At 42.2% G+C, this 26,645-nt stretch overlaps 1 protein-coding gene across 3 annotated transcripts in view; it reads left to right on the plus strand.

Annotated features, from left to right (window-relative positions):
- cpne5b (copine Vb) overlaps nucleotides 1–26,645 on the plus strand; it is a 142,666-nt gene that overhangs the window by 16,122 nt on the left and 99,899 nt on the right. For all 3 annotated transcript variants that reach the window (XM_088337748.1, XM_088337750.1, XM_088337749.1), the window contains exons 2-3: nucleotides 18,213–18,253; nucleotides 18,413–18,459. In XM_088337748.1, the coding sequence (XP_088193874.1) occupies nucleotides 18,213–18,253; nucleotides 18,413–18,459 (88 nt within the window). The remainder of the gene's footprint in view (nucleotides 1–18,212; nucleotides 18,254–18,412; nucleotides 18,460–26,645) is intronic.

Here is a 26,645-nt window from a genome sequence, read left to right on the forward strand (position 1 = left end):
TGGTTTAAGAGAGTCGTTAGCCTAGCCATAGCAGTAGGCTGGACCTAAAACCTCGCTATTGCGTTCTCTCCCGACACCTCCTCAGTCGCTTCCTGAACCCGATAACAATTCGAGGAGCACTTGCTGGTAATTACCACTTATTTGAGTCCGATTTAATTAATGAATTTCCATATGGCTGTCCAAGAAACTTTTCAGAGTTATCTGCCCTGGTGTCCGATAACTTTTTGTCATGAGTTTTAGACACTGGTTAGCGCCAGTGTTGGGCGCATTACAGGAAAACAAATAGTAATGGTTACTAGTTACGTCATCCACCCATTCATCTATTGTCTGTACCGCTTATCCTCAGTAGGGTCGCGGGGTAATAACTTCATTTAAAAACTAATTTCGTTACCCCTGGATTACTGACATCTAAAAGTAGCGCGCTACACCGAAAGTAACTGTCTAGTTACAAATTACCGTATATACTCGCAATGAAGTCAAACGGCTAAAACAGCTTATAAAATAGCCACATTATGAAATAAATCAAAGAAACTGGTAAGCCAATCTGTGGAAGTAGTGATTGCTTCATATTTCTTGTCTTATATAATCTTGAGACCTTGCAAACGAACATGTAGCAGAGACACCCCATATCCATTTTGTTCCTGGCTTTAAACCACTCGATTTCCTTCTCCATTGCGGAGAGTAATGCTCAAGACGTTTACTTTTTTTTGGCAGGGTGTAACTGCAAAAAAAAAAAAGACCAAAATTCAGCACTCATCTACCAAAAATTCTGTGCAAGCTTTCTTCATTTTCCTCATGTTGAGGTTTTGGTATTTTTCCTTACCCTCATGTAGATTTTAGATCAGGGGATGGTGTAATAATAGTATGTAGTTTGCAATTGTCTGTTGTCTGTGCAGCCCTTTGAGACTATCTCTTCTCAAGGTTTCTCCATTTCCCTCATGTTGAGGTTTTTGAGTTTTTCCCTGCACTCATGTAGGTTTTAGATCAGGGGGTGGTTTAATAATAGTCTTAGTTTGCAATAGACTGCTGTCTGTGCAGCCCTTTGAGTCTATCTCTTCTTAAGGTTTCTTCATTTTCCTGATGTTGAGGTTTTTGAGTTTTTCCTAGCCCTCATGTCGGTTTTAGATCAGGGGATGGTTTAATAATAGTAGGTAGTTTACAATTGTCTGTTGTCAAGTCAAGTCAAGTCATTTTTATTTGTATAGCCCTTAATCACAATAAGTCTCTAAGGGCTTCACAGATTAGTACACTATGTTACACAGACTATTTTTCAGCCGACAAGAAGAGTAGGTTATTATTCATATGCAATGGAGTAGAAGTGAGTTTTAAGTTTAGATTTAAACATTTCCACTGAGGTTGCAGATCGGATCTCAGGGGGAAGAGCATTCCACAGCACCGGTGCCCGGATGGAGAACGCTCTCGAACCAGCAGAACACTTCTTTGCTCTCGGGATCACCAGAAGACCGGCACTCTCAGATCGTAGGCTTCGGACCGGGACATAGGGGCAGATCAGATCTGAAAGATAAGAGGGAGCAAGTCCATGTATGATTTTGTACAATACTAAGAGAACCTTGAAGTCACATCTTTGGCTAACTAGGAGCCAGTGCAAGTTAGCCAAAATCGGTGTTATGTGATCGTACTTTTTTGTCCTAGTTAAAAGCCTCGCTGCGGCATTTTGTACTAGCTGAAGAGACTTGATTCTGGACTTCGGGAGACCGGAGAGTAGTGCATTACAGTAATCGAGACGGGAGGTAACAAATGCATGAATTATAGTTTCCGCATCAGACTGAGACAGTATTGAACGGATTTTGGCAATGTTACGAAGATGGAAGAAAGCGGTTCTAGTAATTTTCTTTACATGCATCTCAAAGGTTAGATCAGGGTCAAATATGACACCTAAATTTTTAACTGAGTCACTCTGTGTGATGTGACATTTGTCAATGTTCACAGCAGTTTTTGAGAATAAGTCACGGCATTTAGATGGACCAATGACTAACATTTCGGTCTTTTCAGAGTTAAGACGCAAGAAATTGAGTGACATCCACTCTTTTATCTCAGTGAGGCAGGCCTCCAAATTTCCACAGTTTAGTGTGGAAGATTCCTCCAACGGAAGATAGAGTTGAGTGTCGTCTGCGTAGCAGTGGAAGCTGATATTGTACTTGCGAATAATGTCACCTAATGGAAGCATGTAAATGTTGAAAAGAAGGGGGCCAAGCACTGAACCCTGCGGAACACCGCAGGTAACATTAAAGGGCTCAGATGTCATTTCACCATATTTAACACAGTGCGTCCTATCTGAGAGGTAGGATCTGAACCACGAGAGGACGGTTCCTGAGAGACCAATCCATTTTTCCAACCGTTCTAGTAGGATATTGTGGTGCACTGTGTCAAAAGCAGCACTAAGATCCAGCAGCAGCAGAAGTGATGAAGCGCCAGAATCCATTGACATTAGGAGATCATTTGTTACCTTGATCAGAACTGTCTCAGTAGAGTGGTTAGCCCTGAATCCTGATTGCATGGATTCAAAAAGGTTATTCTCGGATATGAAAGCATTCAGCTGCTGTGCCACTACTTTTTCGAGTACTTTAGAGAGGAACGGTAGGTTTGACACAGGTCTGTAATTACTTAATATTTCTGGATCAAGGTTGGGTCGTTTCAGTGTGGGTTTAATAACGGCGGACTTAAAAGCTGCTGGAACTACACCTGAGGAGAGTTGTCTGTGCAGCCCTTTGAGAATCTGTGTGATTAAGGGCTAAACAAATAAATCAATAAGCAGGATTCAATGTCACGAGATGTTGAAATGTTAGGTGCAACTAGAACTGCGACATTCTGGTTGGCCAAACACAAACATGGAACTATATATCAGTGAAAAAAACGCAGTATCTTGCGATTACACAATCGCACTAGGTCACATCGCAATATCAATTTGGGTTAAGAGTGCTGCGAAAAATACGGTACTCGACTTTGAAGTTACTAACAAGTGTGGCTTCTCCAAAAGTGTCTTTGTAGTGCTTGCCTATTCGGGATTTGGGCTTTACATTTGGACTCCTTTTGCATCAAAGAGCGCCCTGGGTTTTGCTCTCACACATTTGTGCTGGCGTGACACACATTGATAAAGTGTTACGCGGATGCTCTCTTGGCAAAAGACGAGCTGGGATCAACCCACGCGGCCTCGGCGGAATCTCGCATCTGTTTGCTCATTTGCATGACAAAAGTTTCTGTTTGAAGCCCCCTGTAGCATTGCCGCTAGATCGCATGCAAATCTGATGACATGTTAGAAGTAGAATTGTCTTTATTGTCATTGATATTAACGTTGTGAAACGTTGTATGCAACGAAACTAGATCTGGCACTCCAGTGTTAAACATCTATCTATCTACCCTGGTCATGTCCCTCGAGTGTCACAAGCCAGGAACGGAAACAGGACCCAATAGCATTCGTTTTACACCGTTTTATTGAGAAAGAGAGCGGTGCTTGCTTCCACAATCCGATGATCGTCGGTCACTAGTAGCTGGTTGCAGGAACGCTTAAGTGGCAATTCCGTGTCGAGCGAGGGTAGTCGTAGGCAGCGGGAAAACGGGTCGATGGCCGGGACGGAGGAGAAAGGGCAGTAACGGGTCCAGAAACAGGTCAGCAAAAGGTATCAGGCATGAGAAAACAGGGCAGGAGAATGTCGGATAGTACATAGGTTGCCTAGCTGAGAGCATAGGTTCACAGAACGGTCTGACGCCGGTAACAGGGAGGCGTGGTGTTTAAAAAGTGGCAGGGAGCCAATCAGCGACCAGGGCTGTTGGTGCCAAAGGGGCAGCCGCAGGTGAACCGAATACAAGACAAACACATACAATAACAAAGAAAATAAAAAGGGAAAAAAAAACAAAAAACACACACAAAAATTTTTGGACCATGGCCAACCCAAATGCCCACACATCCAAACAAGTTAAGCACATCGGCACCCAAGTTGGTCATGCTTTCATCCCTCCAGATGAAACGGGACACGAGAAAGGTACACGTCCTCAACATCCTCGATGTCCAGTTTTGTCAAGCACAGTATTTCCCAGTCGTTCCCGTTATTCCACTGAATGCCCAATTTAAAAAATCCCACTTTGGCAACAATGATCTTGTCGTAGTACAACATAGACCAGGGCTCAGCAATCTTTTCGGTGCGGCGTGCCACTTTCAAATGTCCTTGTAAATCAATGTGCCACACCAAGATCAATGACTCGCACAACAATTTTTTTTATATCCAACAGAGCTGTCATTTTACACCAGTCCAAATATACAACATGGATATACATTTGTGTGAAGGGTCAATACATCTTATGTTTTCTCGTATGACTCATTAATATAACCTGGGATCAGTCTTGTCTTATAATTTCTCTACAAGATAACAAGTCCTTTCAGTTTACGTCTAAGCTGTTCCACAATGTTGGTCCATAGCAAAGAGTGCAGTTGTCATTTCTTCTCATGTCATATCCTGAGTCATTTATCGAAATTGATTCAGGACTTTGTCCGATGGAGCGACGCAAACCACCTGCACCTAAACACCACCAAGACCAGAGAGATGGTGGTGGACTTCAGGAGAACCAGAACTCATCCGGTTTCTGTAACCATCAAGGGAGAATGTGTAGAATTTGTCCAGACCTACAAATACCTGGGTGTGCAGCTGGACAACAAACTGGACTGGACTGCCAACACAGAAGCTCTATGCAGGAAAGGGCAAAGCCGACTTTACTTCCTCAGAAGGCTGGCCTCCTTCAACATCTGCAAAAAGCTCCTGAAAATATTCTATGAGACAGTAGTGGCAAGCGCCCTCTTCTATGCGGCAGCGTGTTGGGGAGGCAGCGTCAAGAAGAAGGATGCCTCTCGTCTCAATAAACTGGCTAGGAAAGCGAGCTCTGTTGTGGGCAAAGAGCTGGACAGCCTAACAACAGTAGCTGAGAGACAGGCACTGAAAAAGCTGAGGTCAATCATAGACAATCCATCGCATCCACTACACAGCATTATCTCCAGACAGAAGAGCAGTTTCAGCGACAGACTGCTGTCACTGTCTTGTACTACGGACAGACTGAAGAGATCTTTTCTTCCTCATGCCATGAGGCTTTTTAACTCCACCCGGCAGAGTAAAGGCCCACATTAAACCACACCACCTACATTGGATATTACTGAATCTTACTGCATTATGTGTTCTGTGTAGCACTATTTGGTTACTCTATATAACATGCTAAAGTGGGCATTTGCACGTCACACTGGGTATTTGTGTATTGTATTCTTTTGGCTTTATTGTTGTACTGTTCTCAGCTCAGGGATGCTGCTGGAAATGTGAATTTCCCTTAGGGGATGAATAAAGTATCTATCTATCTATCTATCTATCTATCTAAATGTGTTGTATAGTTCTCCCTCCTCACCTTTGTTTCTATAGCCACAGAGAAGGAGTTTGGGATGCATATTAATTCATTTCAACGACAACGTTTCTGTCTTTTTTTCCTCCTGGGAACAATTTAAGACAGGGGTCTACAACCTTTTTTCAAGCTGAGCGCTACTTCTTGTTCCTAATTAGCGCAAAGGGCACCCAGTTTGATATATATTTCGAAAATAACAACCTATCATGCGTAGGGACTAGGCCCCAAGCCAACTCCACCAGCGACCAGTCTCCAGCTGTATAATACAGATTTGAAACCCCCAAGTGTTGACATGCAATCAAAATATTTATGATCTGCATCTGTGGGTCCTGTTCATGCCAGGAATTCGTTCACGCGTGTGTAAGTGAAATTTTGACAAGATCAAAAATTAGAACTATTATAATAATTAAAAAGATAGATAGATAGATACTTTATTCATCCCCGTAGGGAAATTCACACTTCCAGCAGTATCCTTTTGTTGTTTATTAACAGGATGGCCTCGGGGTGCTGTGTTGTATTTTAGCAAGAGTGGATGACATCACACGCTAGGCCAAAAGTTTGACGTCCCTGCAGCAGATGGAAATCTTTGTGCCAAGGGTTACACCACCTCGTGTCCACGTAGATAGCGAGTCCACCTCCTCTCCGCTTCCCGCAGACTTATGTGTCTCTGTCTGCCCTAACAGCGCTGAAGCCAGGTAGCTCCAGGTAGTTCCACGTTAGCGTAAAGCCACGTTTCCGAAAACACAGCAAACTGCACTTCCTGTACGCTTTGATGTTTTTCACTAGCACAGCCAGTTCGTCGGTCTTATTTGATAGAGAGTTCACATTTACCATGATTACGGACGGTACCGAAGGCTTATAACGCCCTTAGCTCCGGCTCTGCAGCCACGATAGGGCCCCCTCGTCACGCCGGCACGAGAATTCTTCAGGGCAAGGAGTTAATTCCTCGAATAAACGCATTTTTTGTGCGTTAAAACCCATAACGATAGGATAGGAAGTAATCCAAAGTGTAGTTGTCAGACAGGACGAAAAATACCAAAGATAGAAGCAGACACTTAAAACAATAAATCACAAAAAGTGCAAAATAACACGGAGTTACTGGAACGGCTGCCGCTCGCGGCGGCGCCGCTTTGATGATAACTTCATTTGAAAAGAACCAACTGTAAATCACCGGTGACTTAGACTGCACCTCTATAAGAAAGACGCAAAGCTCCAAACCTCTTCTTCTTCCTGCTGCCTTCACTCGTGCTCGAATGGGGCCCAGGCCGCCTGGGGACAAGGCGGAAAGCCACTGCCTTGTCTCTCCAGCCAGGAAAAATGGCAAAACAAGCCATAGTTCTCCTTTTCCTTAACCCTCGGCTGAGGGATGCGACCAAATGGATAGAGAGACTTTTCTGAGGTTTTTTCGCCCCCACTCTTTTTTCTTTCACTGAAAGTTTTAGTGTTAAAAAATATATAATTCATGGGATTTTGTTTTTAACACAACAGCGGGTCATTTTGACCCGAAAACAGGAGGGTTAGAAATATTTTCCACATCATCTTTTTTTTTCCTGAAGAAAATTTTACTTTCTTCCCGTACGAGTTCTCTCAAATCCGGCAATGTCAATCAAAGCACATTAGCGACAATTTTGCTATTGTAATTAGCTAATCATAAAATCAACGGTAGGGATTAGTTGCTCCCGGAATACATTTGATGAATATCGCCGCTTAACAACTTAATATCATTTACATAAACAAGCTTTTATTTACAACACGCAGCTTACATCCTTCACTACCGTCAACGGCTAAAGACGTCAATAGGAGTGAAGAGATTTAGGCTGGTTGTCATTGGCAACGAATCATAAATATTGCTTTTTATCTATATTATGGTACTCTGGTTTGCTGGTATTTTACATATAAAAATTTCAATCACGAATTTACTTCATTTCAGATTTAAAAATATATCCATCCATCCATCCATTATCTGCACCGCTCATCCTCAGTAGGGTCGCGGGGGTGATGGAGCCCATCCCAGCCATCTTCGGTCAGTGGGCAAGGGACACAGGCACAGACGACTCACTCGCTCATTCACACCTAGGGCAAATTTGGACCGGCCAATTAACCTGAAATTCATGTTTTGGAATGTGGGAGGAAACCGGAGTGCCCGGAGTGAACCCACGCAAGCACGTGGAGAACATGCAAACCCCACACAGGAGTTTCGATCTCATGACCTCAGAACTGTGCCGCACACGCGCTAACCACTGCGCTGCCGTGCTGCCCACAAATTAAATAATAAATATGTATTGCTAAAAGCAAGGGCCAGCAAAGCGTATATTTTTCAGTTCGGGCAGCTAAGTGTACCATTGTGGCCAGCATACAATTAACTCTACTGTTTTGGCCGCGATCCATTATCCCCCGTCAACTATTGCTGGGAGCAAGGGCTAGCAGAGCTCATTTTTTATCAGATTTCTTTTCTTCTTCTGTACAGCCTAATGAGCACATAATTAGTATATAAAGGAGGAAATAAATCAATTATCTGCTGCCACCTACTGGTATGGATAGCTGTTACTTGAAGAAAGTAAAGCTATACATATTTGTTTTCAAAATTATCTTTCTTGTAGCACTTTTAGCATTCAAGCAATTGATGAAATTATAAAAGTATCATTTTCTGACTTTGGAGAAAAATGGATGAAAATAAAGAAAAATGATAATAACAAATCTTTGCAACCTGTTTAGTTAAGATACACATTTCAGTAACTCTAAGAAATAAGACCAAATAAAAGAGTCACATTTTTTTATACGGATAAAACAATTTACACCACAACAATTCAAAGTAGTCAGTGACAGGACCAGAAAAAAGACAGGACCCACTTGCGTACGTTTCTCTTAGTTTTATTGGGAAGAAGGGGAAGGGATTGCACACACGATCCGGTGATCGCTGGTCGCGGGGAGCAGGTTGCTCTGAACGCGGAAGTGGCACTTCCGTGGCGAGCGATGGCGGTGTCGGGAGCAAAAATAAGAGAGGTCAGTAACCGGGACGGGAGAGCAAAAAACGTGGTCGGGATCAGAAAACGGGTCGAAGCCGGCAAACAGACGGGAGCAAAAACAGGAGTGAGTCAGGGTCGAAAAGCTTGCCTATAGTAACCTGAGGTTCGCAGACAGACTGACAAAAGGGGACAGACAGGAGTGGGTTTAAATAGAGACAGGGAGCCAATCAGAATCCAAAGCAGTTGGCGCCAAAGGAGCGGGCACAGGTGAATCACATCGGTAATCATGACACAAAGTAAGTTCAATAATTTTTCATTTCCTTTTTTTTTGGTAAGGTCATAATGACTTGATGATTTTAATTTCAGGGTTTTTTGTAATATATTTTTTATTTCATATACACTATAAACATATACAATGCAATACATCAATACATACATTTTTTTTCTCTTTTTTTCACTCTCTGACATCTTTTATTTTTTATTTTTTATTTCTATATTATTTCATTGAATTTTACATATTTTTTATGATTTTAATTGATTACTAAATTTATTATCATTTATTATTATTATTTATTTATCCACTTTTTTATACTTATTTTTAATTACAACCACAAAATATTACTGCAGTTGATTAAATTGTCCCCCAAACCACTGCAAATTATTTACAAATACGATATTTTGAATATTTTTGTAGATCACACAAAAAAGACATAGAATAAAGTACTTTTTCTACAGTGGGTAACTCTGCCCAGTTTAAGTATAATTTAAATCAGTTCTATCAGTTTGCTTCTTTTTTTTACTGTAATTTAAGATTGTAAATATTATTTTTAAACATTACTTAAAACATATTCATTTAAAATTGAAATTTTAAATTAATTTCATCCTTCACGACCCACATTCATCCAACAATTGTGCCCGCTCGTTTTTTGAGAGAGAAATGACCAGTAGGATCACACAGGGGTGGATGTTTATTGTTTCTAACAGAAGACCTAAGTGTATCAACAGGAGACCGCGCCCCGGATCTTTTATACGTTTCACAAACAAAGAAAAGACATCCCATTGGCTATGTGCTCCGCAATCTTCGCGGCGCCCCGACGTCCGGCCTTCTACGTCTGGCCTTCTCCGTCAGCACTCACAGGAATTCTGTTATCAGAAATACGTCTAATTCATTCCACTCAGCCCAACCTTCTAATGTATCTTGAATAAAAACACAGTCAGTGAATATCTCTACTGCATCAAACTGAATACATGTACTTTGTAGTCAATCATATAAAATCCTTTAATAGATAAAATTAATTATCACCTGTTGATTATTTCCCCCTCGGATGGGTCTGGCCTTGATGCGGCGAGGGGGCTTGCGTGTTCCAGTGACCCTGGAGAGCGATACCGTCGGGAGCTTGCTCCTGGTAGGGTCACCCATGGCGGGCCGGTCTCCGGGGTAGGTTCCAGACAAACAAAGACCCCAGCGTGTCGGTACGCTGTGAGGTGGCAGCCCCACCAACCGACTATCCTGCGGAGGGCTAACAACTCACCCAGGAGAAACACACTTTGTTACGAAACTGACCAGAGAAAGAAGCCGGACTGACCAACACGGTAACGGACCCCAGCCTGCCCCCGACCAACGAGTACGGATCGATCTTCGTCATAAGACCCGTGTCGCCACCTGGAATGTCCAGACACTCCTTCGCCCCGGAGCTGCCACCCTGCTGTCCCGAGAGCTCTGTCGCTATAACATCACCATGGCAGGGCTCTGTGAAGTACGATGGCAAGGCAATGGTGAAACAACAGCTGGCAACCATTGCTACATCTGGAGTGGCCCCGAGAGTCGGACCGGCCTTTACGGTGTGGCTCTTGCCATTCCAAAAGCCCTCCGGAGGTCCCTCATCAGCTGGACACCAATAAGTGACAGACTACTGTCTGCTCGATTCCTCCACCATCACGGCAAGATGACAGTGATCGTCGCCTACGCCCCCACCGATGTCGCTGACGAGGATGCGAAGGACGCGTTCTTTGACCAACTCCACCAGGCTGTCAACCAAGCCCCACCACACGACGTCACCATCATCCTCACTGATGCCAACGCCACTCTATCCAGCATTGATCGGTCCCCCGGCTCACCTGTCGGCACCACCTTCGTTGACAGCACAACAAACGACAATGGCAACCGCCTCCTCCTCCTCTGCCACCAAAACAACCTTTGTGTTGCTGACACCTGGTTTCCCCGGAAATGCATCCATCACTGGACGTGGTACAGCCCAGATGGCAGAACCAGGAAGGGATTGGACCACATCCTGATATCACGACGCTGGAAGTCGTTTGTAACCAACTGCCGGGTGTTCAGAGGAGCACAGCTTGGCAACACAGACCATCGTCTGCTGGTGGCCCAGCTCAAGCTAAAGCTCCGAGCCAACCAGCACAAGACTCTGCCTCGCCCCGACTCCTCCCGACTCAGCGACCCCAACATCGCCAGAGACTTCAGTTGCTCCATCCGCCGCTCTCTTGATACCCTGGCTCCTGACAAGCTGACAGACTGGGCGGCCTTCAAGGAAAGTGTCCTCCAGTCTGCTCACAATGTCCTCGGACGCCCGCGATCCTCCCCGAGAAAGCCCTGGATATCAGAGAGGACACTAAACATCATAGACCAGCGGCGTAAGGCCCGACTCCGAGGCGACCTCACAGAGTATCGGAGACTGAATCGCCTGCGCAATGTGGCCATTGCTGAAGATAGGGAGAGGTTTTGGCAGGCAGAAGCCCAACAGCTTGAGTCCGCGGCCAACAACAACAACATGAGCCGCGTATTCAGTCTACTACGCCAAGCCCGTAGCGGCCCACACATAAAGACAGCCCTGGTAAAGGACTCAGACGGCAACCTCATCATGACAGAAGCCAACTGCCTCGAGCGCTGGAAGGAGCACTTTAGCCTCCTCTTGCAGCACAGCACCATCCCGGCTGATCCCACCCTCCTACGGGCTGCGAGCACAGCACCTCCTAACGACACCTGCTGCACAGACCCCGTAACACCCGAGGAAGTGAGAGCTGCTCTGAAGAAGCTGAACACCAAGAAAGCCCCCGGCATCTGTGCCATTACCGGCGAGATGCTCAAGGCCGGCGGTGATGGCATGGTGGAGTGGCTAACCCGCCTATTCAACCAGGTGTGGGAATCGGAGCAGCTGCCCACCGACTGGACCAGAGGAGTCATCTTGCCCTTCTGGAAATGCAAGGGCGACAGGCTTGTCTGTGGAAACCACAGAGGCATAACCTTACTCTCCATCCCGGGCAAGGTCTTTACCAGGATCTTGCTCAGCCGTGCCCTTCCAGCAATCAGAAGCTGCCGCCGTCCCCAGCAGGCTGGCTTTATGCCCAACCGCTCCACAACGGACCACATCTCTGCCGTCCGTTTGCTGATAGAAAAGACCCGTGAATTCCGTAAAGATCGCCATCTATATATCGGATTCATTGATCTGAAGGCCGCCTTTGACACCGTCTGCCACTCTTCACTGTGGAACATCCTCCAAGCTCTCAGAGCACCACCCAAGATCATAGCCCTGTTCAAGCTGCTCTACAGCAACACAGAGAGCTGTGTCCGTATCAACGGCATTGACTCCGACTGGTTTGCTATCTCCAACGGCGTTCGCCAAGGCTGTGTGGCTGCTCCCGACCTTTTTAATTGCATCATCGACCATCTGATGTTCAGGGTTAGTGAGCGCATCCCCGGAGTGTCTTTCGGCAACTACCACCTGACTGACCTGGAGTATGCTGACGACACCATCATTCTCAGCACTTCCTACAGCCAGCTGAGAGACGCTCTGGGCATTTACAGCGAAGAGGCAGCGCGGCTTGGCCTGCAAGTGAGTTGGACGAAAACCAAGTTCATGTATGTCGGTGATGGACCAGATCCACCTCCCATCCAAATTGGTAGCGACATCGTAGAGCCTGTCAAGAGCTTTGTATATCTGGGGTCCATGGTGACAGACAATGGGGACCTAAAACCAGAGATTCTCCGCAGAAGAGCCCTGGCAGCATCTGCTCTGCAGTCTCTCTGGAAACCACTCTGGCGGCACCAGACCATCGCACGCAAGACGAAGCTCCGCATTTACAACCTCGCCGTACTCCCTATCCTGCTTTATGGCTCAGAAACATGGCCCCTGAACGACACCCTGGCCACAAGAATCGATGGTTTTGATAGCAGGGCTCTCAGAACCATCGAGAACATCAGGTGGCCCCAGCGAGTCTCCAATAAAGAGCTCAGAGCCCGCACGTGCCAGCCCCAAGCATCTTCCTTGGTCGCACAACGCCGCACTCGCTGGTTTGGCCATGTCCTTCGTCTACCACCAGACCATCCGACACGAGCCATTCTCCAGTTTGACCCAAAGGCCGCAGGCTGGAGACGACCACGAGGGAAACCCCGCACTCGATGGCTCGACGTCGTTGCGGGCGACCTCCAACAACACGGAGTTGCCGTAGAGGATGCAGAACAGCTGGCACAAGACCGCCAGCATTGGAAAAACCTGGTTCATCTGGTCGGCTCAACGCACAGGGACGGGACCCCCCGACCTTCGCTGGAGCAATAAGTAAGTAAGTAAGTGTTGATTATTTGAAATCATCCAAAAGGGGGAATATTATGCAAAAAGCAATCAACTTCGTAGGAAACGTACAAAAAAAAAGAAAAAAAGCTGTCCTAAAGATGTGTACCTTGTCTTGTGTACTTTGAGAAATTTAAATCATTCAATGAGGGAATCTTGTGGAAAAATGTATCAGCTTTGCAGGAAATTTCTGGAAGGGATCTTGCGTTGAGTATAAAACTTGCCCGTAGTCGTTCTACACGATGGAGGCGAGCACGCAAACTACATAATTGATAAGAAACTGCGAGCAGACCTCCATGAATGAGATACAGTAAAAGATCTATGTGAATAATTCAAAAAGTTCGATGCACGCTCCCGTTATATTCATAAATAAAATACGTAACATTTCCATATCAGAGCACAGAATTTGTCTTTTGTTGCGCTAACCTGTGCCAATATTTATCCGTGTTCGACTCTACTGCCCCATAATCACTCTCTCCTATGCGGTTCTGCAATCTGATTGGCTAAACAGTCCACAGAGTATATTACAACATTAATCGGTTGTCAAGTGTATAGCGTGGAATAAAAACCTATGCTAATTTGCTAATGCGTTCTGAATCCCAGGTACCCCAGATAAAAATCTGTAAACAACAAACTAATGTATATTAAGTACTATTAATATGTTGTACGTGCAATTGTGATTGAATAACATTTTAAATAAATATGCCTTTTAAGGAAAAATTACATTTCTGTTGGTGTGACGTGACTTGAGCTGGTCAAGTAGTGTAGCAGATGGATGCAGAAGAGTGTTTAACAACCTAAAACTGAATTTAAAACTTCCTCTTGCGAACACTGTCATGGCCTTGAAAGATTTCCTTGCTTTGTTCGCCTCCTTATTTTAAAAAAATAGTCCCCATCGTAAAATGGTTGCTTCTCCCCTTAGCAACACTGCAGGCCTTTGGACTCAGCGAATACGTACAGTACAAAATATACAGTTTTATATTGCATAAACTCCTTTAAAATAATACAATTGTCATGATGACTGATGTGACTCAGCTGTGCCCGCTTGTTTGGTGCCAACTGTCGCAGGTTCTGACTGGCTCCCTGTCACTATTTGAACCCAGTCCTGTCTGTCCCCTGTTGTTAGTCCGTCTGCAAACCTCAGTGAACACTAGGCCAGCCTTTTTCGACCCTGACTCCCACCTGTCCTGTTTTTTGCTCCCGTCTGTCTCTGGCTTCAAACCGTTTTGAACCTGACCACGTCTGCTCTCCCGTCCCGGCTTATGATTTCTTTTTGTCTCCGACTCCGTCTACTCTCCCGTTCTGGCTCATGACTCGCTTCCGACCCCGACCATGCTCTCCCTGTTCCGGCTACCGACCCGTTTTTTTCCGTCCCTGACACTGCCATCACTCGCTACGGAAGATCAACTTCCGTGTTCGGAGCACCATCGGAGTACAAGAGCGACTTGTTTCCTGCGTCCAGCGAACACCGGATCGTGGGCGCAACCCTTTCTCTTTCCTTTAACAAAACTTGTGAGAAACGCAACGCAATTGGGTCCTTTTTCCGTTCAAAAATAGTGTATAGTAAGTCATTTTTATTTGTGACATATAAATACATGATTAAATAACATTACAAATAAATATACATCTAACAAGGAAAAATTACATTTCATGTGCTGTTAGTGTGACCTGAGAAGCTGGTCAAGTGGAGTAGCAGATGGAATCAAAAAAGTGTAGACAGAGGATCAAACTTAAGAAGACTTTTTCCTACTTTCTGTTGCGAATATTTTCATGGCTTTAGAATATTTCCTTGCTTTGCTTGCCGTCCTATTTTTATTAATAGTCCCTGTCGTTGATTGGTTGCTCCTTCCTTTAGCATCATTACAAGCCTGTTAATATAGTACATAAATACTGTAAAGCACAAACTCCCAAATGTAGCTTTTATTGTTTGTTTTTGGGGCATGCAAAATAATTTGTTGATGCTGTCTTATAGTGGAGAAAAGTCCGTAAAGAGTGGTCGAAAAATATTGGAATTCACATCATAATGTTAAAGCTTAAAATCCTTTCAGGTAAGGAAGCACTCACTATGCTAATCGGAGGCTCGTTTCCATGGTTATCAGGATTATGCGCCTCCGTACAGCATCACTGTAATTCATGGACACATAATGAATAAATACAGTACAAATGCAGTATTGTATTGCCGAACATCACAAAGCACAAGAGATTCGTGATTAAATGAAGAGAAAGTCATTGTGGGAGGTAGTTCAGCCAATAGCATAAGTGTATTTTCATGAAGCAAGCCAATAGCTGACTAATATTTTATACGATGGTAACTAATAGCATAAAGTATCTTGGAGACTTGTCCTAAACACAAACACTGCATAATACTTTGTTGTTAGAGTGGTATAGTAAGGAAAGTGCAATGTGCGGGTCGGGGGGGAGTTGTCATCTTATTCCATTTCTACTTTCAGGATTTCAGCCATTACGGCTTCTTTTTGGAACGTAACCCCCTTGCGATAAACAAGGGTCCGCTGTATTTCACCATATAGTATATCACTCTTTGACGTGTTGCCTCGGGGTGAGTGTATCGTAAAGATCAACCTCGATTGAAGCGAACCAAAGTACACGATGGGGTAAGTGATAAAGGAAGGAAAGCATGAAAGAAAATCGTGTCGAAAAAGCGTTGTAGGAGGCGGGGCCTTGGGCGGCCATTGTGAAAAAGGTCAGGAAGGTAAAACACAAGGAAGCGATTCAATGGCGGAAATGTCATATTTCTTTTCTATTAGTGTCTGGGAGCAGTAAATCCAGTGGCGGGCCGTGAATTCCACACCTAGGCCTTCAGTAGCACTACCTCTGAAACAATTTAACACTCCATTATGGCCATGAAAAAATTACTGCAGCTACTGCTGCAAAACATTTAAAAAACATCAATAATAACTTCGTAAAAGTGCATTTTCGTTTAGGTATATTGCCACATTTTATTTACCGCAAATCCTTTTTTTTGTGCACAAAATCATGAAAGCTAATACTGAAAATGGCTTGTCCTGATCTATTTCTGGCATACTTTTTTTGCGTTTTTGTTAGACAGAAGAAATGGACACACATTTTTTTTCACGTTTTCTTTGTGATAATTCCGTTCCCACCCCCTGGCTAATCACACTTTGTGAAACTGGGGACGTTTCCCAAGGCCCATAGCAGGTGCTTTCTCGCTAATTCTAAATCTGATTATTGCTATTTTATCCATCACTGATGTTACGGTTTAGGCCTTCAGGATTTTTTGTGAAGGCCTCCAGTCAGATTTCTGACCCTAGAAACAAGGAGTGGCGGACATGTGATTGGTTAAATGCTTAAGTATGAAAGCCCACATCTGAAAGCAGCACAACCAGGGTAGAAGCAATGCAAAGAATGAGACAGACGATTTGGAATTAGTATTCATTGACAAAATGTAATTAGCATCACATGATTCAGATATATTTTTAGGCCAACAGAGAAGGCCTTGCATGCCCTGACAGCCCACCGCTGAATAAATAGATTTAAAGTGTATTATATTTTGATAAATCAACGCCTATTTAAGTCAATATAGACAAAGTTTGTACAAAAGAGAGGGTGAAAAGGAGAATGAAAAGGAAAACATAAACAAAGACAGGAAAGAGAGAGAGAAAAAGAAAACAGCAAAAGTGAGAAAAAGAGAAAACAAAAAGAGAACAAAAGAAAGAGGTTAAACAGAAAGAGAGAATAGGAGAGTCTGAAGACAAAAAAGAGGAATGAGAGAATGAAAAAGTGAAAAAAGAGATAAAAATAAATGAAGAAGGAAGAGAGATATAGAGAAAATGAGATACAAATATTGATTAAGAGAGAGTCAGAAAGAGAATCGAGAGAAAAAGAGAGAGAGGGAGAACTTATATCTCCAGTTGCTTTTTCGAATGCTGAATGGCTCTGTCGATACCAAGTGGACAAATTTCAAACCCATTTTTCTCTTGTGCTTCTCTGGGTGTTGTCTTGCGGGCCGAATTAAAAAACCTTGACGGTCCTGATCGGGCCCGCAGGCCGCATGTTTGACAAGACGTCTCATGCATAAGCAAGCGTCTTCCCCAAAACTGTCACAATACTGAATTCAAATTTGCACTAAACTTATCTGCACCTATTTGTTCATATCATGTCATCTGTATTTGCAATGTTAATAGCCAATATTTAGTATTGATCACTAAATTTCTCAGTTTTGGGGTTTTCTTTGTGATTATGTGCACTCTATGGTGCAGTTTTAAATTTCATTGAGAATTTTGTCACGGTTGCCATGGTGCCCAATTGGCCCCGCCCGTGTGGCCCCAGCTGCGGCTCATTAACAGATTGGCTTTCTGTCTATTTAAGCTCAGTGCTCTCTTTCATCCTTTGTCAGTCCGTCAACGAACCACTGCCCGCAAGACGTGCGTTCTGACTCGGTCCTGTTTTCCTGTTGGTATTTCCAGTCCAGTATTGTTCCCGTTTATTGTTTTCCTGTTTATATTGATTTCCAGTTTTGTTCCCGTCTATTTGTGTCCTGTTTATTATTCTCTCCAGTTTTTAATCATATCTTGTTTTCCCTGTTTGATTTTGATATCCTGTTTCATCATCAGTCCTGTCTGTTCTGTTGTTTAATATCGGTTTACAGTTTCGTTCCCGTCTAGTTTGTCCTGTTTAATTTCGATATCCTGTTTTGATATCAATCCTGTCCGTCCCGTTGTTTTATATCGGTTTCCAGTCTCATTCCTGTCTAGTTTATCCTGTTTAATTTTGATACCTTGTTTTGATATTAATCCTGTCCGTCCTGTTGTTTAATATCGATTTCCAGCTTCGTTTCCATCTAGTTTGTCCTGTTTGATTTCGACATCCTGTTTAGATATCAATCCTGTCCATCCCGTTGTTTAATATCGGTTTCCTGTTTCGTTCATGTCTAGTTTGTCCTGTTTATTTTCGATATCCAGTTTGATTATCTATCCTGTCTGTCCCGTCCTGTCCGTTATCGACCCTATCCGTCCGATATCAACTCGGGCAATTGGTATCAATCTGGTCGGCCTCTGGCTTCCTGTCATTCCACGCCAGACCGGTTGCCTAACATTCATGATTCCCAATTTCCCGTAAAATAAAGGGCTTTTTTAAGAACGTCACGCGTTTGGGTCCTGATCCTGTTCTGGTTCATGACAAATTTGTGTAATGACAATAAAGACATTCTGTTCTATTCTATTCTATTCTATTCTATTCTATTCTATTCTATTCTATTCTAACATTTTTATTTTTTTCTATTTGACAGAAATCTCCTGGACAAAGACACGTTTTCCAAGTCGGATCCATGTGAGTGTTTAGAGATAATGTTTGGCTTGATTGTGAAATTTGTGAAGCGTTTTTTAAAAAAAAAAAAGAAGAAGAAAAAACAGAATGTGATTGATGATGTTTTTCCCGTGTCTTTGATGCGTCTCTGATGTTTTGACGTCTCACTCTGCTGCTTCTCAGTGTGCGTCCTCTACACGCAAGGTGTGGAAACCAAACAATGGAGAGAGGCGAGTACTTATCTTTTTCTACTTTTTTTTCCTTTAGAACTGAAAAGGACACAAATATTCGTTAGAAGGATTGTTACAAATATAAATATTTGCAATATTTTAGTACCATCTTTCTCCCTTCTCCTCCTTCTTTCTACTTCCTTCTTTCTTTTTTTCTTCCTTCTTTATCATTTTTCTTGTTTCACTTCTTGTTATTATTCTATTTCCTCAACCTTCTCCCTAATTATTCTTCCCTTTTCTTTTTCTCACTTGTATTCCTTTTTTCCTTTTGTCTTCCTTCTTCTTTGTTCTCCTTTGTTCTTGTTCCTCTTTTTTTCATTTTTCTTCCTTCCTTGTCTCCTTTTCTCTCCTTCCTTCTTTTCTTCTTATTTCTTTTCCTTTCTCCTTTCTTCTCCTTCCTTTCTTATTTTCACTTATTTCTACTTCTTCTTCCCTTCTACGTTCTACTTCTTCCTCTTTCTCTCTTCTACTTGTTCTTCCCCTTGTTCATCCTTATTCATTCTTCATAAGTTTCCATCATCTTTTTTTTCTTTTTTTTTCTTATTCTTTTTTAGTTCTTCACTCCTTTTTTTTCCACCCTGCAAATGTTTTCTTTTCTTTTTTACCTCTTTCCCTTTCCACTCATTCTTTTACTTGTTGTTCGTTTCCCTTCTTCATGCTTCTTTTTTCTTCTTTCATTCATTTTCCCCTTCTTCCTCTTCTTTCTTTTTTGTTTTATACCTTCCCCTCCTTTCTACACCTACTTATCCCTTCTACTTTCTTTCTGCTTGTTTTTTCATTCCCCTTTTCCATGTTCTTCTTCTCTCTACAACTAGTTTCCTTTTCACCTTAAGTCAAGTCAAGTCATGTTTCTTTGTTTAGCCCTTAATCACAAAGAGTCTCAAAGGGCTGCACAGACCACAGATTATTGCAAACCACAGACTATTAGTACACCATCCCCTGATCTCAAACCTACGTGAGGACAAGGAAAAACTCAAAAACCTCAAGTCAAGTCATGTTTATTTGTTTGGCCCTTAATCACAAGGAGTCTCAAAGAGCTGCACAGACCACGGATTATTGCAAACCACAGACTATTATGACACCATTGCCTGATCTAAAAAATACATGAGGGCAAATAATACACAGATATTGTCAACATGAAATATAGGTTATTCATATGCAATCGAATAGATGTGTGTTTTAAGCTTTGATCGAAACATTTCCACTGATGGTGCAGATCGAATCTCAGGGGAAGAGCATTTCACAACACCGGGGCCTGAATGAAGAACACTCTAGAACCTGTGGATTTCTGCTTGGCTCTTGGGATCACGAGTAGACCGGCATTTTCAGAGCGGAGGCTCCGGACCGGAACATAGGGGGAATTTTAATCTGAAAGATATGAGGGAGCAAGTCCATGCATGATTTGGTATAATCCCAAAAGAACCTTCAAATCACATCTTAACCTAACAGGGAGCCGGTGAAGGTTAGCTAAAATCGGGGTCATGTGATCAAACTTTCTTGTCTTAGTTAAAAGCCTCGCTGCAGCATTTTGTACCAGGTGAAAGCTCTTAATTTTAGACTTCAGGGGACTGTAGAGTAGTGTGTTACAGTCATCGAGACAGGAAGTAACAAACGCGTAAAATCTCCGCATCTGACTGAGACAGCATAGGACGAATTTTAGCAATGTTTCGAAGATGGAAAAAAGCTGTTCTAGTCATATTCTTAACGTGTGTTTGAAAGGATGGATCTGGGTCAAATATGATACCTACATTTTTGACTGAGTCACTCTGGGTGATATGACCTATGTCAATGTTCACAGCAGTTTTTGAGAACAAGTCACGGCATTTAGATGGACCAATAACGAGCATTTCGGTCTTTTCGGAGTTAATGCGCACAAATTAAGTGACATCCATTCTAGTGGTAAAACATGACACACTATACCTTTAAGCACTTTTTTTCTATTTTTACTAACATTTTAAATGATTTATTTCGTTAAAAAAAACTCACAGGAATGATCATTGATCATTGAGTGACATCCATTCTCAGTGAGGCAGGCAAATTTCCGCAGTTTAGTGTGGCAAATTCCTCCATCGGAAGATAGAGTTGAGTGTCAGATCTGCGTAGCAATGGAAACTGATATTATACTTGCGAATAATATCACCTAGTGGAAGCATATAAATGCTGAAAAGAAGGGGGCCAAGTACTGAACCCTGTGGAACACCACAGGTAACACTAAAGGGCTGTGATCTCATTTCACCATATTTAACACAGTGCGTCCTATCTGAGAGGTAGGATCTGAACCATAAGAGGACGGTTCCTGAGAGACCAATCCATTTTTCCAACCATTCTAGTAAGATATTATGGTCCAGTGTCAAAGGCAGCACTAAGGTCCAGCAGCAGCAAAAGTGATGAAGTGCCGGAGTCCATTGCCAGTAGAAGATCATTGGTTACCTTAATCAGGGCTGTCTCAGTAGAGCGGTTAGCCCTGAATCCTGATTGCATTGAGTCGAAAATATTGTTCTCGGATATAAAATCATTCAGCTGCTGTGCCACAACTTTTTCAAGTACTTTAGAAAGAAACGGTAGAACGCACATACAAAGTAGAGAGGACTGACCTCACCAGCTGTTATTATGTCCTTTTTTTTTTTAATCATGTGTGTCAGAAACTGTATTTGAAAGCGCACAGGCGTGGTATAAGGGATAGATCTTTTCCATGCACGTATGTATTTATAGCACGATGTGACCCCTCACCCGCTCGATTGCGCCTTGAGAAGCGATTGTTGCGTGGGAAGACTTCAGAAGACGGACTTTTTTTCCGGAATGCACGACAACATGTCTGAAAACGGACGCTTAACCTCAATAAGTTAGCTGGAAACACGGTTGTTTCCAGTTTTTTTTTTGCCTTGAAAATTTTGGAAAGGACGTCATTGGGCGTCGCCCCAAAATATACGCAGAGAGGGAGAAGCCGTTTATTTCGTTCATCAGAGTTGCGACAGCGTTCTCGTTCGTCTGGGAGACGATCCGCTTTTTTATACCCTGTGTTCAACAGCGATGACGTGGTGTTCTTCTCAAACTTGGCCGCATTCTTTCCCAGAATGGACAGTTTTTTTCCCCCGCCCCGACCTAGCTCAGCCAACACAGTGGTATTTCACAACGCCAGATGTTATTCATCAAGCCGACCCACTTTAAATCCACAACAATTATTGTTATCTTGTTTCGGGTATGGCAAGGTACTGTTACTTTTCTGATTTGTTTTCTTAGTTTTTTTTTTGTCTGTTATATTGCTGTTAGGTCTATAACCTTACATCTTCGAATAAAACACAAAATAAGAGAGATAAGCGACACTATTTTCTCATGAGGAGATGCTTCACAGTCAAAGCCCTGACCAGAACTGCAACAACTCCCCTATTTTCTTAGAAACAATTGAGTCACAGGGTCCATGGGGGAGGAGAGTTTAACATAGCAAGAGGACACCATCATAAAAACATAGAACATCAAACAGACTAGTGAAAAATAAACATGACAATGCAGCAGCTCTTCTCCTCAGGCGAATGGTTGAGTGGTTTGCAAGGTGATAAAACTCTTTGAAGCGAGGAAAACATTTGACTCAACTTTAGGAACCTGTTATAATTGAGACAATTCCAATTCTTATTGTTGTAAATAAATGTATTTACAATTATCCCATCAGTTGTCAATTTGAATGCTGTGATATTGTAAAGTGAAAGTGTTACGTGTTAGTATCCCTGGTGACCAAAAATCCAATATAAAAAAAATGTATAATTTTTTTTTTAGAATATTATCACTTCATGATATTTGAGTGCTTTGTGCATCGCAAATTAAATATTCATTCATTCGTTATCTGCACCGCCTATCCTCAGTAGGGTTGCGGGGGTGCTGGAGCCCATCCCAGCCTTATTCAGGCAGTGGGCAGGGGACACACAGAGACAGATAACTCATTCACTTATTCACACTTAGGGTCAATTTGGACTGGCCAATTAACCTGACATGCATGTGTTTGGATTGTGGGAGAAAACCAGAGTTCCTGGAAGAAACCCACGCAAGCACGGGGAGAACAACTCCACACAGGAAGGTTCAATCTCATGACCTCTGAACTGTGCCTCGCACACGCTAACCACTGCGCCGCCGTGTTAACAGCAAAGCGTATATTTTTCAGTTCGGGCAGCTCAGTGGACCATTGTGACCAGCATAAAATGAACTTTACTGTTTTGGCCGCGATCCATTATCCCCCGTCAACTATTGCTGGGAGCAAGGGCCAGCAGAGCACACTTTTTATTAGGCTGTACAGAAGAAGTAAAGAAATCTAATGAGCACATGATTAGTATATAAAGGAGGAAGTAAATCAATTGTGTGCTGCCACCTGGTATGGATGGCTGTTACTGGAATAAAGTAAAGATGTCATTTTACAAAAATAAACATTTTCTGACTATTCTTTCTCAACTGCAGCATGGTGGAGCAGTGGTTAGCGTGTGCGGCACAGTTCTGAGGTCATGGGTTCAAATCCAGCTACCAACCTTCCTGTGCGGAGTTTGCATGTTCTCCCCGTGGGTTGCGTGGGTTTCCTCTGGGCACTCCAGTTTCCTCCCGCATTCCAAAACCATGCATGTCAGGTGAATTGGCCGGTTAAAATTGTCCCTAGTTGTGAATGAGCGAGCGAGTTGTCTGTCCCTGTGTGCCCTGGGCAACCAGTCCAGGGTGTCCCCCGCCCACTGCCCGAAGATGGCTGGGATGGGCTCCAGCACCCCTGCGACCCTACTGAGGATAAGCGGTGCAGATAATGGATGGATGGATGTTTCTCAACTGGTGGTTCGGTAAACTGATACTATGAAGAAGAAACAAATGGAGGGTTAATCACACTCGTGAATGCCCTGCTCAATCTCCTCTTACCTGATCAATCAAACAGTGCGTTTCAGAGGGACCACATCTCATTTTGTCAAGATTTTGTGGTTTTATTTCCCTTTTCTTCTCAAAACCAGTTCCAAGAAGGTTAGTCATAAAGAGGAAGGAACAATGCAAAACAGTGACAACGATGATCGAATTGAAGACGGGAACGATTGCGAAATACGAAATTTGTGTACTGCCATTAAAGCACTGCTGGACGATACAATAAAAGGTTTAAAAATGTTAAATTTTCAGCTTTTTACTACTATATTATTCTTAATTAACTACATCATTAAATCAGTTTCAATGTTTAGGTGCAGGCTTTACTAATTTTTTTAATTTGTTTTCGTATGTGGCTATTTTAACGCAGTTTTAGGGAGTTACATAGAACCAGTGCGTTTCAGAGGGACCATATCTCATTTTATTGAGATTTTGTCTGTTTTATTTCCCTTTTCTTCTCAAAACCAGTTTCAAGGTTAGTCATAAAGAGGAAGGAAAAATGCAAAACAGTGACAACAATGATCGAATCGAAGACTGAAACGATCAAGAAATGTGAAATATGTGTAAGAGTGTCTGCCATTGAAGGAAACAGTAAATGGTTTGAAAATGTGATATTTTCAGCTTTTCACTACCATATTATTATTAATTAACTACATAATTAAATAAGTATTGATGTTTAGGTGCACGATATACTAATATTTTGAATTTGTTTTAGTATGTGGCTATTTTAACGCAGTTTAAGGGAGTGACATAGAACCAATGTGTTTCATTTCATCACGTTTTTGTTGGTTTTATTTCCCTTTTCTTCCCAAAACCAGTTCCAAGAAGGTTAGTAAGACAGAGGAAGGAAAAATAAAAACGGTGACAACAATGATCGAATCGGATACGGGAACGATCGCGAAATATGAAATTTGTGTACAAGTGGCCCCCACTGCTGGAACTGCTGGTACAGTAAATGGTTTAAAAATGTGATATTTTCAGCGTTTTACTACTATATTAATATTAGTTAACTACATAATTTAATAAGTATCGATGTTTAGGTGCAGGCTTTACTAATATTTTGAATTTGTTTTATTATGTGGCTATTTTAACGCAGTTTTAGGGAGTCACATATAACCAGTGCTCTAGACAAAAATCCCGTGGACTAAAAAAAATAGTATTTATTTTTTTATAGTCATGTCGAGTACTCAAAATTGTGAAAAGTGTCGACGAGTGGCACACAAAAATGAGTTCGTAATGCGATTTCCCGGCTGAGTGTCGGAGACAATGCCAAGCTGGAGTAGGATAGCGGCTGGCGGCTAACGCGGCCGGCTAATGAGTATCTGGCTAATGAGTGTCTGGCGAGAGTCACGATAGCATGTCTGTTTTCACAACCTCACCGTCTGGACGCCACGCTTGTTTACATATTTGGAACAAATACTTGATTGTTGTTCCCAATTTACAAAAAATGCACGGTAAATAATCAATATTTATCATTGATCGCTGCAACCTCCACCTTTTTCAAGTCTCGAGCTACTTTTTGCTACTAATGAGCGCAAAGGGAACCCATTTTGATATGAATTTCTAAAATAGCAACTTAGCTTAGCTGGTTTGCTAAATAGCTAAAAGTTAGCTTGATAATTAGCAAGAAAAAAGGTAAAAAACTTAAAGGAAGCCAGATCGCTAGCTAAAAGGGTAAAAAGCCTTGGAAATAGTCAGATGGAAAGCTAACAAAAAATCTAGATAGCTAGATAGAAAGAAGGCCAAAATTTAGTTTGACAACTAGCAAAAAATATTAGCGAGATAGCATGCAAGAAAAATGTTTTTAGCTGGATACCTGCCAAATAGCTAGTAAGGTAGCTTGATCGTTAGCTAGAAGTAAACGGGTAAAAAGAACTAAAAGGGATCCAGTTTGATAGGTAAAAGAGTAAAAAGACATCTCAATAACTAGCAAAAAGGTAAACGTTAACTAGATAGCATGCAAAAGTAAAAAGCTAGATAGATAGCCTGCTAAATAGCTGAAACGGTATAGCTCTATCCTTAGCTAGAAAAGTAAACGGGTAAAAAACTAAAAGGGATCTTGATTGCTAGCTAAAAGTGTAAAAAGACATCTAAATAGTTGGATAGAAAGCTGAAAACAAACGTTGATAGCTAGCTGGAAAAAATCCCACAATTTATTTTGAAATCTATCACAAAAACAAAAATGTTAGCTAGATATCATGCAAAAAAACGTAAAAGCTAGCTGGATAGCTTACTAATTAGCTGAAAAGGTAGCCTGATCATTAGCTAGAAAAGTAAACAGGTAAAAAACTAAAAGGGAGCTAGACCGCTAGCGAAAAGAGTAAAAAGAAATCTGAATAGCCTGATAGAAAGCTAACAAAAAAGCTAGATAGCAAGGTAGAAAGAAGGCAAAACATTAGCTGGACAACTATCAAAAAAAAAAAAATGTTAGCTACATAGCTTGCAAAAAAAAACGTAAAAAGCTAGCAGGATAGCTTGCTGATTAGCTAAAAAGGTAGCTTGATTGTTACCTAGAAAAAAGAAACAGGTAAAAAACTAAAAGGAAGCTAGCCTGCTAGCTAAAAGAGTAAGCGAGTTAGAAAGAAAGCAAAAATGTAGCTTGACAACGATAAAAAAAAAAAATTTAATTGTTAGCTACATAGCATGCAAAAGAAACGTAAGATCCTAGCCTGATAGCTTGCTAAATAGCTGAAAATGTGGTAAACTAGCCGGCTATAAAGCTAAAAGGATAGCCAGACAGCTAGCTGAAAAAAACTGCACATTTTTTTGCCCATTCACTTTACAAAACCCATATATTGAAAGTTGAGTTTGTTTGGTTCTCTTGTAAAATAAACCAATAAACAGAGTTTCATCACCTTGCGAACCACCCAACCATTCGCCTGAGGAGAAGAGCTGCTGCATTGTCATGTTTATTTTTCTCCAGTATTTTCTTTCCCTTCCTTCTTCAGTTTTCTTCTTCCTTCTTTTTTAATCTTATAATTGTTTCCTTTTGGATTTGATTTAGGACGTGACGTCAACTCCAAAACTCGGTAACTCGATTCGGTCCGGTTCGAAGCCTTCTTTTAAAACGTAAAAGCTATTTTTAGGTTCCAAACCATTTCAGGTTCTTGACCCTCGCTCATACTCTTCTCCTAACTTTCTTTCCCATCATGTCTCTTACTCCTTTATTTTGACTTCTTCTCTCTGGGGTTTTAAAGGGAGACTTCATTAGCCGTAAAGAAGTTAGCTTAGCCTAGCTTGCGTTCATCGGATCCTCTTTCACATGCTTTCTACTACTCTACTTCCTCTTTTTCTTCCTTCTTTTTCTT

This window comes from Urocampus carinirostris, chromosome 6, assembly GCF_059441175.1.
Source record: "Urocampus carinirostris isolate Australia breed hairy pipefish chromosome 6, RoL_Ucar_1.0, whole genome shotgun sequence".
Taxonomy (NCBI): Eukaryota; Metazoa; Chordata; class Actinopteri; order Syngnathiformes; family Syngnathidae; genus Urocampus; species Urocampus carinirostris.